This window comes from Delphinus delphis, chromosome 21 (assembly GCF_949987515.2).
Source record: "Delphinus delphis chromosome 21, mDelDel1.2, whole genome shotgun sequence".
NCBI classification, from domain to species: domain Eukaryota; kingdom Metazoa; phylum Chordata; class Mammalia; order Artiodactyla; family Delphinidae; genus Delphinus; species Delphinus delphis.
Genome location: NC_082703.1, coordinates 30,768,528 through 30,783,440, shown reverse-complemented (window position 1 = coordinate 30,783,440; position 14,913 = coordinate 30,768,528). Strand labels below are relative to the sequence as shown.

Below are 14,913 nucleotides of genomic sequence, written 5' to 3'. Positions count from 1 at the left end.
GGTGGTTCTCAGAGAAAGGTCCTTGGGCTCACAGCGCCAGCACCACGTGGGAACTCGGTAGTCATAGAGTCCAGGCCTCTCCCCAGACCTGTGAATCGCACACTCGGGGTAAAGCCCAGCAATCTGTCCAAATTCTACTTCAGCTGAGTCAATTGCCACAGTCTACTCTGATCCCTTAGTCAGGGAGCCACAGTACTTCCTGGAAGCCCCCCAGAATGTGTTTCTCCTGCTGAAACCAGAGAGAATCTGCTATCATGAGACTTGAAATGAGAGGGTGAAGCAGGAAGCAGCTTAGACCTGCCTGTATTCTTTCCACTTGTTCCATCTGTGGGCAGCCCAGGCAAGGTCACCTTTGGGAGTTCCAGTCCCTGAGACGTGGGTTTTTATAGTTTTTCCACTGATGCTATGAAATTACCCCAACATGTATTTTGGCTCCATGACCCATAAACTCCCATTTTAATTTAAGATAATTTGCATTGGGTATCTTTCACTGTAGTCAAAATTTGAGTCCTTTGTAAACTATGTTTTTAAACATGAGAACTATGTAGTCAAACTCTTCCCCAAACAGGGCTATCCTGTCAAGATTAACCCACCACAGATTTTCTTCACGTCTCCCAAATGCCCTATAATTGCTCCATCCCCCTGAAAAATCTCTGCCAGGTCAGCTCGGCCTTAAGAACTGGTTTGCAAACAACACTAAATTCTCATTAACTAGCAACCAACTCTCAACACATTTCCAAGCCAGATGGCTTCTAGAGACGTAAATACGTCTTCGTATAGGAACAAAACACCCTCGTCTCCTGCAGCTCCCTGAGTGCACAGGGCGTTTCCCCATGCACCTTGTCAGGGGCTGTTTTCTCTCCCAGGAAATCCCTTTCCGGCCTCTTGTCTGTGATGAGTTCCTATTTCTTCCCACGCTAAGCTCAAACTTCACCTCCTCAGAGAGATTTCTTTGTTCTTCCCAGGTGGATTTCAAGGTTTCCTCATCCATACTATAGCTCCGCTGCCGTTAGCACAAATGTGCCCTTTTGCAGCATTTCCATCACGGGCTTCTCATGATCTATTGACTCCCCACGTTAGACCCTGAGCACTTCGAGTGACTGTATTCGCTGTTCTCTTTGTTTTCCCAGTACCTGGCATATAGCAGACCCTAAGAAAGAAAGTAAACAGTACAGAAATGAAAAAGTGAAACAGAAATTATAAAGACTCTAGTAAAAAACAAAGAAAAATGCAGTTTCCCCTTAAGGAAACAATACTCACACATGTAAATTATGCTAGCTAGTAATATAAAGGAGAGCCAACAATAACTGGTATAGGTATTCAAAGTGTGGTGTGATCAATGAAAACTGGAAAATCTGGGGAGGACTTCGGGAAAAGGTGAAGTAAACTTTTAGTGACTGAAGGAACACAAGAATTTAGATCATTACTACTGGGCTTCTCATATTTCAATTTTATTTGAAATGACTTTAAAGTGAAAAAATTTAGTCAATATAAAAAGTGCTCAAATGCTTATCCAGAAAATGAATTGAATATACTTAATTACAGAAATCTCTAAGATTGGGGCCAATAGTACTGGTTTTCAAATGTCTTATTTTGTATACACTTATTTTGCAATGAGTCTTGAGCTGGATGCCTAGACAGAACAGAACTAGGTCAGGAGGGAGGAGGGAATGCAGGGCCCAGGACATTTCCAGTACAGCACGGCCTCCCTAACTCGTAGTAACTCCCAAGTCTCTTTCAGGGAACCCTTGAGGCTCTGAATCCTAGTTTCAAAAACCCTTTGGAATTGACAATGATCTTATTTTTATGATAAATAACATGTTTACTTGATAATCTGGAAGAATTTTTTAAAAATTCAAAAGCTATCAATTCACAGAAAACAAATACATATGGAACATTAATTACTTATTCAGTAGACAAATATATATTGAATGTACTCTATCTTCCAGATCCAGTGTTATACACTTTTGATCAAATAAGTGTACACCTATGACATTAAAAATAAGAAACCCATAAATCTGTGTAATATAACATTATTTAAACATATTTCAGATCTCTATGATAGTAAAATGGGATGAGGAAGCTGAGAAAAAGGGGATATGGTGTGGTTTAAAGTAATCAACAATGAAAGGTGATGAACAAAATGAAACACAGGAACAAGGAGAAAAAAAGAAAGACAGCTGCAAATATATTTATGAAGACATAATGGGGGTCTGGACCATGTCATCTCCATCCCAGGGCCCTGAGCTCTCCACAGACAAGATGGCGCCTCCCTCCTCCTTTGCTCTTTGCTATATACTTTTTCAGTGAACTGATCTTGCTTTAATACTTCAACTAAGAACACGGGTAGTAACACTCAAGCCATCATCTCCCACCCACTTCCCACCCTATGTGGACTATCTAGTCCTCCATAGCAAACCTCTCACAATACTTGCTGGCATTAAAATTTTTTTAAGTACCTATTTTTCTCTCCATTTCCAGTGTCTTGACCTCAGGACTGGAAACCGTCTCTCGCCCATTACACTACACAAGTTTCACGTCTGTTTCTTCAGTTCCCATCCTAATTATGCTATAATCAATTAAAAAGTCCTTCATCTCCTGATTCAGGTAAGACATTAGCCATCTCCAGAACTACTACTGATTCCTACTAGTTGATCCCATCCTACCTGTAAAACTAACTTTTGCTATTTAACAAGCTTGGAGACTTCGTTCGGCTCTGCCACTGTTATCATCAATGATTCAAGGTTTGTGGCAATGCTCCTTCTTTCCAAGTAAATAATGTCTATTTGCTCATTTATTTAGCCAAAATTCTTTTTTTTTTAACATCTTTATTAGACTATAATTGCTTTACAAACTTGTGTTAGTTTCTGCTGTATAACAAAGTGAATCAGCTATACGCATACATATATCCCCATATCCCCTCCCTCTGGCATCTCCCTCCCACCCTCCCTATCCCACCCTTCTACGTGGTCACAAAGCACCGAGCTGATCTCCCCGTGCTATGCGGCTGCTTCCGACTAGCCATCCATTTTACATTTGGTGCTGTATATGTCAATGTTACTCTCTCACTTAGTCCCAGCTTACCCTTCCCCATCCCCATGTCAAGTCCATTCTCTACGTCTACATCTTTATTCCTGTCCTGACCCTAGGTTCATCAGAAGCATTTTTTTTTTTTAGATTCCATATATATGTGTTAGCATACAGTATTTGTTTTTCTCTTTCTGACTTACTTCACCCTGTATGACAGACTCTAGGTCCATCCACCTCACTACAAATAACTCCATTTCATTTCTTTTTATGGCCAAGTAATATTCCATTGTATATATGTGCCACATCTTCTTTATCCATTCATCTGTTGATGGACATTTAGGTTACTTCCATGTCCTGGCTATTGTAAATAGAGCTGCAATGAACTTTGTGGTACATGACTCTTTTTTTTTTTTTTTTTTGTGGTATGCGGGCCTCTCACTGTTGTGGCCTCTCCCGTTGCGGAGCACAGGCTCCGGACGGGCAGGCTCAGCAGCCACGGCTGACGGGCCCAGCCGCTCCACGGCATGTGGGATCTTCCCGGACTGGGGCACGAATCCGTGTCCCCTGCATCGGCAGGCAGACTCAACCACTGCGCCACCAGGAAAGCCCATGACTCTTCTTGATTATGATTTTCTCAGGGTATATGCCCAGTAGTGGGATTGCTGGGTCATATGATAGTTCTACTTTTAGTTAAGGAACCTCCATACTGTTCTCCATAGTGGCTGTGTGAATTTACATTCCCACCAACAGTGCAAGAGGGCTTCCTTTTCTCCACACTGTCTCCAGCATTTATGGTTTGTAGATGTTTTGATGATGGCCATTCTGACTGGTGTGAGGTGATACCTCACTGTAGTTTTGATTTGCATCTAATGATTAGCGATGCTGAGCATCTTTTCATGTATTTGTTGGCAATCTGTATATCTTCTTTGGAGAAATGTCTATGTAGGTCTTCTGCCCATTTTTGGATTGGGTTGTTTGTTTTTTTTTGATATGGAGCTGCATGAGCTGCTTGTATATTTTGGAGATTAATCCTTTGCTACTTCGTTTGCACATATTTTCTCTCATTCTGAGGGTTGCCTTTTCATCTTGTTTATGATTTCCTTTGATGTGCAAAAGCTTTTAAGTTTCATTGGGTCCCATTTGTTTATTTTTATTTCCATTTCTCTAGGAGGTGGGTCAAAAAGGATCTTGCTGTGATGTCATAGACTGTCCTACCTATGTTTTCCTCTAAGAGTTTTATAGTGTCTGGCCTTACATTTAGGTCTTTAATCCATTTTGAGTTTATTTTTGTGTATGGTGTTAGGGAGTGTTCTAATTTCATTCTTTTACATGTAGCTGTCCAGTTTTCCCAGCACCACTTATTGAAGAGGCTGTCTTTTCTCCATTGTATATTCTTGCCTCCTTTATCAAACATAAGGTGACGATATGTGCATGGGTTTACCTCTGGGCTTTCTATCCTGTTCCATTGATCTATATTTCTGTTTTTGTGCCAGTACCATACTGTCTTGATTACTGTAGCTTTGTAGTATAGTCTGAAGTCAGGAAGCCTGATTCCTCCATCTCTGTTTTTCTTTCTCAAGATTGCTTTGGCCATTTGGGGTCTTTCGTGTTTCCATGCAAATTGTGAAATTTTTTGTTCTAGTTCTGTGAAAAATGCCACTGGTAGTTTGACAGGGGGTGCATTGAATCAGTAGATTGCTTTGGGTAGTATAGTAATTTTCACAATGCTGATTCTTCCAGTCTAAGAACATAATATATCTCTCCATCTGTTTGTATCATCTTTAATTTCTTTTGTCAGTGTCTTATAGATTTCTGCATACAGGTCTTTTGTCTCCTTAGGTAGGTTTATTCCTAGGTATTTTATTCTTTTTGTTGCAGTGGTAAATGGGAGTGTTTCCTTAATTTCTCTTTCAGATTTTTCATCATTAGTGTATAGGAATGCAAGAGATTTCTGTGCATTAATTTTGTATCCTGCTACTCTACCAAATTCATTGATTAGCTCTAATAGTTTGTATGTTATTTGCTGCTTTTCCCTTGCTGCTTTCAATATTTTTTCTTCGTATTTAATTTTTGATAGTTTCATTAATATGTGTCTTGGTGTGTTTCTCTTTGCGTTTATCCTGTATGGTACTCTCTGTGTTTCCTGGACTTGATTGACTATTTCCTTTCCCATGTTAGGGAAGTTTTCGACTGTAATCTCTTCAAATATTTTCTCAGCCCCTTTTTTTCTCTTCTTCTTCTGGGACCGCTATAATTTGAACATTGGTGCGTTTAGTGTTGTCCCAGAGGTCTCTGAGACTGTCCTGAATTCTTTTCATTATGTTTTCTTTTCTGCTTTCTGGCAGTTATTTCCACCGTTTTATCTTCCAGCTCATTTATCTGTTCTTCTGCCTCAGTTATTCTGCTATTGGTTCCTTCTAGAGTATTTTGATTTCAGTAAGTGTGTTGTTCATCACTGTTTGTTTGCTCTTTATTTCTTCTAGATCCTCGGTAACTGTTTCTTGTAATTTCTCCAATTTGTTTCCCAGATTTCGGATCATCTTTACTAGCATTACTCTGAACTCTTTTTCAGATAGGTTGCCTATTTCGTCTTCACTTATTTGGTCTTGTAGGTTTTTACCTTGCTCCTTCATCTGTAACATATTTTTCCATGGTTTCATCTTTTTTTTTGGTTTGTTTCCTCTTTTTGATAGGTGGTGCTGTATTCCTGTCTTACTGGTTGTTTGGCCTGAGACGTCCAGCATTGGAGTTTGCAGGCAGTTGGACAGATCCAGGTCTTGGTGCTGAGATGAGGACCTCCGGGAGGCCGTACTCCGATTAATATTCCCTGGGGTCTGAGGTTCTCTGTTAGTCCAGTGGTTTGGACTCAGAGCTTCCACCACAGCAGCTTGGTCCCGACCTCTGGCCTGAGAACCAACATCTCACAAGCTTCATGGTGTGGTTAAAAAAAAAGAAAGAAAGAAAAAAAGGAGCAGTACAATATCAAAGAATAAAAAACAAAATAAAATTAGAATGATAAAAAATACATTAAGAGAAATAAAAGTATAATTGAAACAACCGGTCGCTGGGGATTCCTCCCGTCCCCTTAGGTGTCTGTGGTCTCCCACCAGTGCCTGGTAGGTGCCCTAGCTGTGAGGAGACAGAAATTCCGCATCCTCATAGTACGCCGTCTTGACCCCGTCCCCCTATCTCTTTAAAATAAACTTCAAGTTACACTTTTTCCATGAGATTTTCCCAACCTTTTGTATACCTATAAACTTCTAACATCCCCCAAACTTTTGTAGCACTTTATGTGCTTCATGTCTGTACTGATTATTTTGGCTTGTAATCACATATAGTTCAGCTCCTTTATACTGTTAATATTTCAGCCAGCCTTCCCCAAAGAGACCTACGGCCTCTTACCAGGGTAAGTACACTGTGGAAAAGGAAACTGTCAAAGCTTTGAGGACTTCTGGACACTAGTTCTGAACTGACACTAATTCCAGGAGACCCAAAAGCGCCACTGTGCTCTGCCAGTCAGAGTAGGGGCTTGTGGAGGTCAGGTGATCAATGGGATTTTAGTTCAAGTTCATCCCACAGTGGGTCCCTGAGCCCATCCTGTGGTTACTTTCCCAGCTCTGGAATGCAGAGTGGGAACAGACTTACTCAGCCACTGGCTGAATCACCACACATGTGTTTAGTAAGTAGTCGGTTATTTCACCAAGAAGACTGCAGTTTTGTAAAGAGAGCTTGCTAATGTTTTATAATATTATTTCAAAAGCAAGAACTTTGGAAAATACTTGCATTTTCCCAATTATTGACAAAACTACACCTCCTGGTAATCACTTTACAAATGAGATGAAAGTCAAAGCCTGGATATTAACAACAAAGTTAGAGATTTTCTACTGAATTCAGAAGAGGCTCGTAAGTCATCTTCAGCTCATTCTGGTTTTTGGATGATATTATTTACTATTTCCTTCCAAGTGTTCAAATACTTGTGAGTTATGTTCTGTTCTTAATAGCCTGATAGCTATTCAACTATGTTCTCTTATTAATAGCGTTTTTATTAGAGAATTAGGGCAAACAGTAAACTTTAAATTAGATTTCTCACCATATGTCGACATGTTGAGCATTTTCCTTCTGACACTGAGGACAGAAATATGTCATTCTCTTATTCTCCCCTAAGCGACACACAGTTATTTTGCAGCAGCACTGACCACAATTAGGACGCTTGTAAACCTTATAGTGGTTAGAGACAGCAGATCCTGCTTTGTGGCACTAAAAACAAACAAACAAACATTACAATGTTATCTACAAAATAGTATTGAAAGGTATATTCTTGAAAGTCATTTCTAAAAATAATTTGTTAAAAATGTACATATGTTTATACATATGTCCTCATAATCTTTTCTTTCATTTGAGAAAAAGATATCGACAAGATTCAGCAACATTTGTCAAATAAGATTTGTGTGAAATAATTAAGTCATTATTGTATAACTTATTAGTATTCAAAATTGTTCTTTGCATGGCTTTACCCTCCTATCTAAATGGGATATAAAAGTTCTATAATTTAAAATGTCTTTCATGCCTTTAAGGTTTTTATAATTAAACATAATTATGTGGTTATAAGAAAAAGACTAGATTAGCTTTAAATCTGATTATTTTTAGAACACCGAAGCTGCTCACTTTGTTTCAACAGTCAAAAAATTTATTCCTAGGGAGAAACATTTAACAAGATCATCTTCTTTGTTGACCTGAAAAGGGACAGTTTTTTTGTTTTTAATCTTACAGACTCACTGAAAAAGAAAAATTTAAATGCCATCTTAGCAGCGAACATGTTCTGTTTTGGCATAAGTTCTGATACTCTCTGTCACAGTTTTATTCTACTCACATACAGTTAAAGCTCCTACAAAGAGAATGTTAGGGATTTACATCAGCAGTGTGAAAATTTAAAAGCCCAGAAATATGGTGGATCATATTAGAAGCTGAAAATTACAGGAACAACTCATATTAATTTAAGCAAAGTACTGAAATGCCCATCTTAATCTGAGCAGAAAATGGGTAGGTATCTGTAATCATCTTTCCCTAGAAGAATAAGTGAGCATATGTAATACTAAAATAGCCATCGATACTCAGGACAGGTATGTAAAGCAAGAGGCTCATTAACACTTCAGGCCAATTAAAGAAGAAGCCTACAATACCTGACTTTCTAACAGTAGTAAAAACAAACATTTTGAATACAGGAAATGGACTGTAGAGAAAAAAAGACATATTTATGATACTTCGTTTAAAGGCAAAATGTGTTTACTTAACTCTATATATGCATATATATGTATATATACAACTTACAAAATTTACAGTTTAGTGAGGACTTATTCTCAAAACAGTCTCTGTGGTAGATAGAGAAGTATTATTATCCCGTTTTACAGATAAAGAAACTAAATCTAAATTAAGTTACCTAAATAACATTAACCACACTGATAGGTAAGTGGCAAAATCTGACTGAACTGAAGTCTATATTTATCCCAAAGTACTGAATCTCTCTCTAGGCTACCTATATGTTACTTTTATATATCCAAAATTAGAACAAGAGTCTAAGTAAGTAAAATGCTAACATAGCTGTCCCCCAACTTAGTGTAAAGATAATTTAATATAATTAGAGTTAGACAAGTTTGGACCGACCTGTGACCTAATTTCAAGGTGTTAATTATGCCCATAACATGTCACTCTCCCCTATTGCACCTCTATGCTCTTACCACTAGATGGCTACATACAGCCTTGACATTTCTGGTGCAAAGGGAAATAACTGACATTTTACATAGTTGAAAATTTTTTGCTCTTACCCTGTAAAAAAGAAGGCTGAAATCACGTATCATTTTCACAAGGTGATGTGTCTGTTCATCTGTTAACTGACAAACCTTAAAATAGAAAAACTCAGGAGAGTTTCATAATTTGTTCATTATTGTAGAAAAACAATACCACTTGCCAGTTCTACCTAAGAGAACTTGAAATAGATTTGAAATATATGCATCTCTTCTAAAACTCATATATCTATTCAGTGTTATTAACAGTGTATATTTTTAAGTGATGGTACTACAGATAAAAAATACCATCCATTCTCGAACTTATTTACAAAACAGAAATAGACCCACAGACATAGAAAACAACTTATGGTTACCAAAGGGGCTAGCCGGGGGTGGGGTGGGAGATAAATTAGGACTTTGGGATTAATGGATACACACGACTACATAGAAAATAGATAAACAACAAGGACCTAACTGTATAGCATGGGGAACTATACTCAGTATCTTTATTTTTTTTTAAGATTTATATTTTTTTGTTGTGGACCATTTTTATAGTCTTCATTGAATTTTTTACAATATTGCTTCTGTTTGATGTTTTGTTTTTTTTGGCCACGAGGCATGTGGGATCTTAGCTCCCTGACCAGGGATCGAACCCGCACCCCCTGCATTGGAAGGCAAAGTCTTAACCACTGGACCGCCAGGGAAGTCCCCTCAGTATCTTTTAATAACATATAATGGAAAAGATTCGGAAAAAGAATACATATATGTATATAACTGAATCACTCTGCTGTACCGTTGAAACTAACACAACACTGCCAATTAACTATACCTCAATTTTAGAAAAATTCAAAAAAGAAAAATACCATCTTATAAACTTTAATTCTAAATTCAAATATTTATTGAATACCTATTCTGTACTGGACATCTTCAAAGTCCCAGCATTGCCTATCAGCCACCTTGAAAAGTCTTGCAGGAGAAAAAAGGAAGGAAAAAAAAAAAAAGACCAGAAAGAAGGGACAAACAGGTACAGGAGTTTTGAGTTCTAACCGCTCTGACCTTCTTACAACTTGGTCCTATTAATCACCGTTCCTTTTTTTTACAATTTTAACCTCTCCCTCTCGGCCAGTTTGTTTTTTCTCCCCAACATATAAATAAGTTCATGTCACTCCAGTTGAAGAACAAGAAAAAAAATCCCTAAAAATCCAGTTCTTGTCCCAACTTCTCCATCTAGCAGTCTAATATTTTCCCTTTGTTCCAATCTAAGCTATTTTAACAATCACTCTAAGTTTTGTTTCCATTTCCTCACCAATCACTTATTCCTTATTCTCTGCTACCTGACTTCCATTCTTACCATTCCACCAAAACAGCATTTTCTAATGTCATGAACAGGTACAAACAGGAATATATGAGTGTGTGTAGAGTGTGAATTTAATATGCCAGATAGTAAAAGAAAGTTGTGAGCTTCGCTCTTTCATACATTCAACAAATATTTCTTTAATGCCTTCCAAATGCCAGACACTGTATTCTAGATACTTGGATACATCAACGAACCAAACAGACATCTTCCTCCTAAGGGACTGTGTTCTAGCAGAAGTCAGATCCTAAACAATGTATATAACAAGTAAGTATCAGGTGATCAGTGGTGTGGAGAAAAATAAAAAGCAAGCAAGTTATGGAAGCCTGGGAGGAAGAAGTGGGTGGCAGGGATGCACACAGCAATTTTTAAAAGAGAGGCCAGGGTTGGCCTCACGGAGAAGCTGGCGTGAGCGAAGACCCCGGAAGTCTGTCTGGGGAGAATGTGTTGCTGCCATGCCGATTTAAGTGTTTCACGTTGGTCCCTTCACAGTGTTTAAAAAGACAGAAATCATTTAAAAACTACTTAACACCTACTTTAACAGCGGGATGGAGACCACTGTCAAAGAGAGCTTCATTTTTGATGATGTTTCCCACGCCGGGTAACACCTTCTGATCCATTAACACGTCACATAGCATCCGTCCTCTCTGCTTTTTCACTTCACTTTCTGCTCTTGGGAAACTAAAGTTAGGTGAACATACATCTAATTCTTCCATCGTTCTTATTCTCTGTTGGCTTTCTGCTGAGTTTCTATAGAAAGGAATAGAAAACACATTAACCATGTGCCTGGTTACAATTCACAAAGTGTCACTTAAAATGATCTTTGATATAAACATAAACACTTTATGTTAACCAGCTTATAAGAGTTACATAGCCAAACAATGACGACCCTAACAAAACATGCTATTTGAAGAATCTTTAAAAATGACGTTTTATCAGTTATAAACTACTTTTAAAATTTTTGTTTATTTATTTATTTTCATATGTGACATTCCCAAACCCAACTGCAGGGCCAACTTTGCAGTTTTGCAGCTGAAGCAATTTTTAATTCAATCTTTTACCTGATTTCTACTGATGAGTCAAAGAAACAAATCAGATCTTTGGTGAGCTGTACTTCAAAAACAGGAGGAAGTCCATTTTTATTTTTAGACTTAACTGGATTAATCACGAGGAAGCCTTTCATTCCAAAATGAATCCTAGAACAAAAGCAAACCCATCTTTGAGCGGCAGTAAGTATATCATGCATGAAATTTTTGTTCCTTCACTTTTTGGAATATAAGCAAACAAATGTTAGTCACAATAGACACTTCAAGGGCACAAAGTGATAGCTAATGTCGTATTTTTGTTAATGGCTTTGTATCCTTATAAAACTAGATATGGCAATCATTTTTTCAACTCACAAAGAAAATAAGTTCCTAGAGAAATAATAAGGCCCTGATAGTAAGCCCAAGAAAACACACCCCTGTTCTCTTTTCTTGTCAGATGAGGTACCTTTTATTCACACCACAGTCTACTGTCTCTCAGCTTTTTCTCTGATTCAAAGGCTTGGGGTGAGATAAGGCTAAATTTAAATTGCCTATAGTTGGTGTTTTTATGAATTCTACAAAGCCACCAACATTCACATTCCTTACTTCTAGCTACAGTATATTGGAAATGTTTACCTATTCCAAAATGAGATCTATAGTTTAAGACACTTACTCTTTTCTACCCCCCTGCTTTGGGATAACACAGTGAAACAAATTTTTGCAAAATCTTTCATATTAAAAGAAAAGAGAACAAGTCAAAATGCTATTGTCTTCAATTCTTTTAGTTTCCTTCTACCTTTGTATGTATTGGGAAGAGGGGACCTGTAAATATTTACGGTTAACTTGAAAGCCACAGTGCAGTGATGAAAAATTCATAGCCTTTCAGTTTTTACAGGATTGATTAGTATGTCCAGTTTTAAAAAAAAGAAAAAAAGAAAGTGGTTTTACAAGACTTCTGATGATGAAGATCAGAAATGACTCTCAAGATGAAATAGTTTTCTGCCTTTCAAACCCTTCTCCTTATAGCTTTGTTGAGTTAATAAATATGGCTCTTTGGGCAGCAAACGTTACTGCTCTGTGCTTCTAATTCCAAAGCACCATGTTACAGTATTGTACAAGGTTAACCAGTCTAACTTTAAAGATGTGGGTTTTAAACGCTGTGCGCCCTACTGTCAATCATAAGTGCATTTTACATGCCCCACAGTTCTTGACAGGAAACATGCGTGCCTGTAAGTACTCCAAAACTTAGCCTACGGAGGTTCAACGCCAGTGAAAGGTGTACAACTGTCATGCCCAGAAGCCATCATACCTAAAATCTTTTCAGCTGCGTGGCTCCTAAAGTGGATTCTAAATCCCTTTCCATAATGAAACTGCATCTACATATAAAATCTCAAAGGTTAAGACCCAGTTCAAATGCAGGAGTAGCCCCAGTAAGAACCCCAAATCAAAGAAGTATGCCTTTTTTGGTCTTATAAATCTATTCAGAGGGAAATGTGCATAAAAATAACTATTTTTATAATAAGTTTTATTTTTATGAATTTTTATGAAATAGAAAAATGTTATGTATGATGACTGAGCCCCAATAAACCAATGAATTTTGTGTTTATTATTAAGTACCCTTTATCTTAAACTAAGAAAAACATATCAGTACCATGAAAATTTTCAAGGCACAGTAAATACCTGTACTGTCATATTTCTATCTCTTGATCCTCTCAAGCTCCACCCACTCCCAATCCAACTGGCTACCTGAGACCATTCACTCTGCATAACATGACGGCCTGCCCACCGCGGGCTTTAGGCCCAGCCGGGAGTGGCCTCTGTCCTTTCCTCTGATCCCATGCCTTTTACACAGCTGATTCAGGAATGGAAACCTGGGTCAAGCTGGATTCATCAGCATTTTCCTGAGGAATCTATCTGGGACACAGAGAGATCAGTTTCTTGTTAGGATTGGGAGATCTATCATGGGAGCTGACTAGGGTAATGTGTCCTGACATGGGCACCAGAAAAGCCAAGAGAGGCCTGTCTGCAGAGACACAGACGACAGGAGATTTCAGCGGGGAACAGAATCAGGAAATGCAGAGTCCTCATAGCGTTTAGTCTTCGCTTCCAGTTCTACCTGAAGCCTGACTGCATTATCTTCCGGTATCAACAGACACCCATATTCTTATAATAAACAATTACTAAGCTTGTTTAAGTTGGGCTTCTGTCGCTTGCAACCAAAATTCTAATATAAAAATTATGTTCAAACTGAAAATTGAAGTGATAGTAAGAAAATTCCTCTAGTTAGAAATAACTGCCTAAAACAAATCAATAAATAAAACCCAATACTATTTTAACCACCAGCCACATTCTTCCTGTTATCACTAGCAGAATAATCTGAACCTCCTTAGCCAAACATAAACAGCAACAACGACAGTATTGTCACAGGTTCAGATTAATGACAACTACACATGCAGATGAGGCAACTGCTTATGAAGATTATCAAGTGGTCAAAATCGTCATATGGATACTAGCGTGTAAAACAGTTGAATATAAAGATTGTAAAACTTATGCTGGGAATTCAAAGAAAGAGGTTATAAAAAGAAAGATATGGTCTTAACCATGTTGAAAAGGAAAAAGGGAGTTCTGCTTCTACTTAGGATATAGAAGCTAAAAGTGAATATGGATCCTACCCTAAGAAGGAGAGAAAAATCACAGTATTTACAAAATCCTAAATTTTCTTGAGCAGGCAGCCAGGTGAAATAAATTCCAAAGAGTGACAATCCCCTCTGTGGAAAAACAGACACACAAGTTATTCCATCTGGGAAAGAGTACGGGAGAAAGAGACGGCTACTGTAGAAATGGATAAGAAGAAAACAGCTAATATTTTCAACAAACTTTTAAATAGTGTGGCTAGTATGACGGTTTAGAATCTCTGGAGCCCCAGACACAAGGAGAGTGTGCCCTCACTTGTAAGCTCTTTCCCACAGGCATCCACAAGTTAGCTGCCCACAAGTAAGATGTGAGTCATGGCAGGGGACCTGAAAGAGCCACCCTTGGTGACGTGGGACCTGCCTGCATGAAACCCTGTCTCCTTGCTTCTTGAACATGCCTCTTACATGAAGCAGAGGTCTTAGAAAGTTTTAAGATGCTCTAGCCAATAGAGAGGTACAAACAAAAAGCTGAGTAGTAACAGGAGTAACAGGAAACTACCTGCAGGCAGAGGAAGTCTCGTGCCAGGTAACAAGGATAAGCAAGCAGTCTGCCACTGGGGAGGGAAGGAAACCCTTCTGCCTCCAGGCCCAGGCCAAGTGCACTGCTGTTCAGAACGAGCCCAAGCAAAAGCCATCTGCCTCTAGGCATGAGGCAGGGAATCAACCTTGGTGCAGACTCCTGCAGTGATACTCCAGGCACCAGTCCCATGGGAGAGAGCGAGGTAACTCTCTGACCTAAGGCCACCCACACAGCGAAGGAAGCACGGCTGCCTTAGGGAGGAGAGGGGCAGCAGCTCTGAGAAAACTGCAGCCCTGAGGCCCACATGCTCAGGGCCTGCCCAAAATTAAAGCTGGTCTGGAAGAAACAAGAACCTCTGTTTCCCCATCACGAACCTCTCACTGAGTAACAGGCAACAGCAGTCCGCCACCGGAGGGCTGGGGGACCTGAGTGTGGAGAGACTCCCTTAGGACAGGAATATGCAGGGTAGGTAGTCAGTAGGTAGCTGACTAAAAAAAATGATGATACA

General features: G+C 38.8%; 1 protein-coding gene across 1 annotated transcript in view; it reads right to left on the bottom strand.

The window, feature by feature from the left end:
- The window catches only part of NEIL3 (nei like DNA glycosylase 3), a 39,158-nt gene that overhangs the window by 11,307 nt on the left and 12,938 nt on the right, over positions 1 to 14,913 (bottom strand). Inside the window, exons 3-6 of the mRNA XM_060001130.1 lie at positions 11,229 to 11,363; positions 10,704 to 10,917; positions 8,853 to 8,927; positions 7,121 to 7,287 (exon numbers count right to left, since the gene is read on the bottom strand). Of these exons, the coding sequence (XP_059857113.1) occupies positions 7,121 to 7,287; positions 8,853 to 8,927; positions 10,704 to 10,917; positions 11,229 to 11,363 (591 nt within the window). The remainder of the gene's footprint in view (positions 1 to 7,120; positions 7,288 to 8,852; positions 8,928 to 10,703; positions 10,918 to 11,228; positions 11,364 to 14,913) is intronic.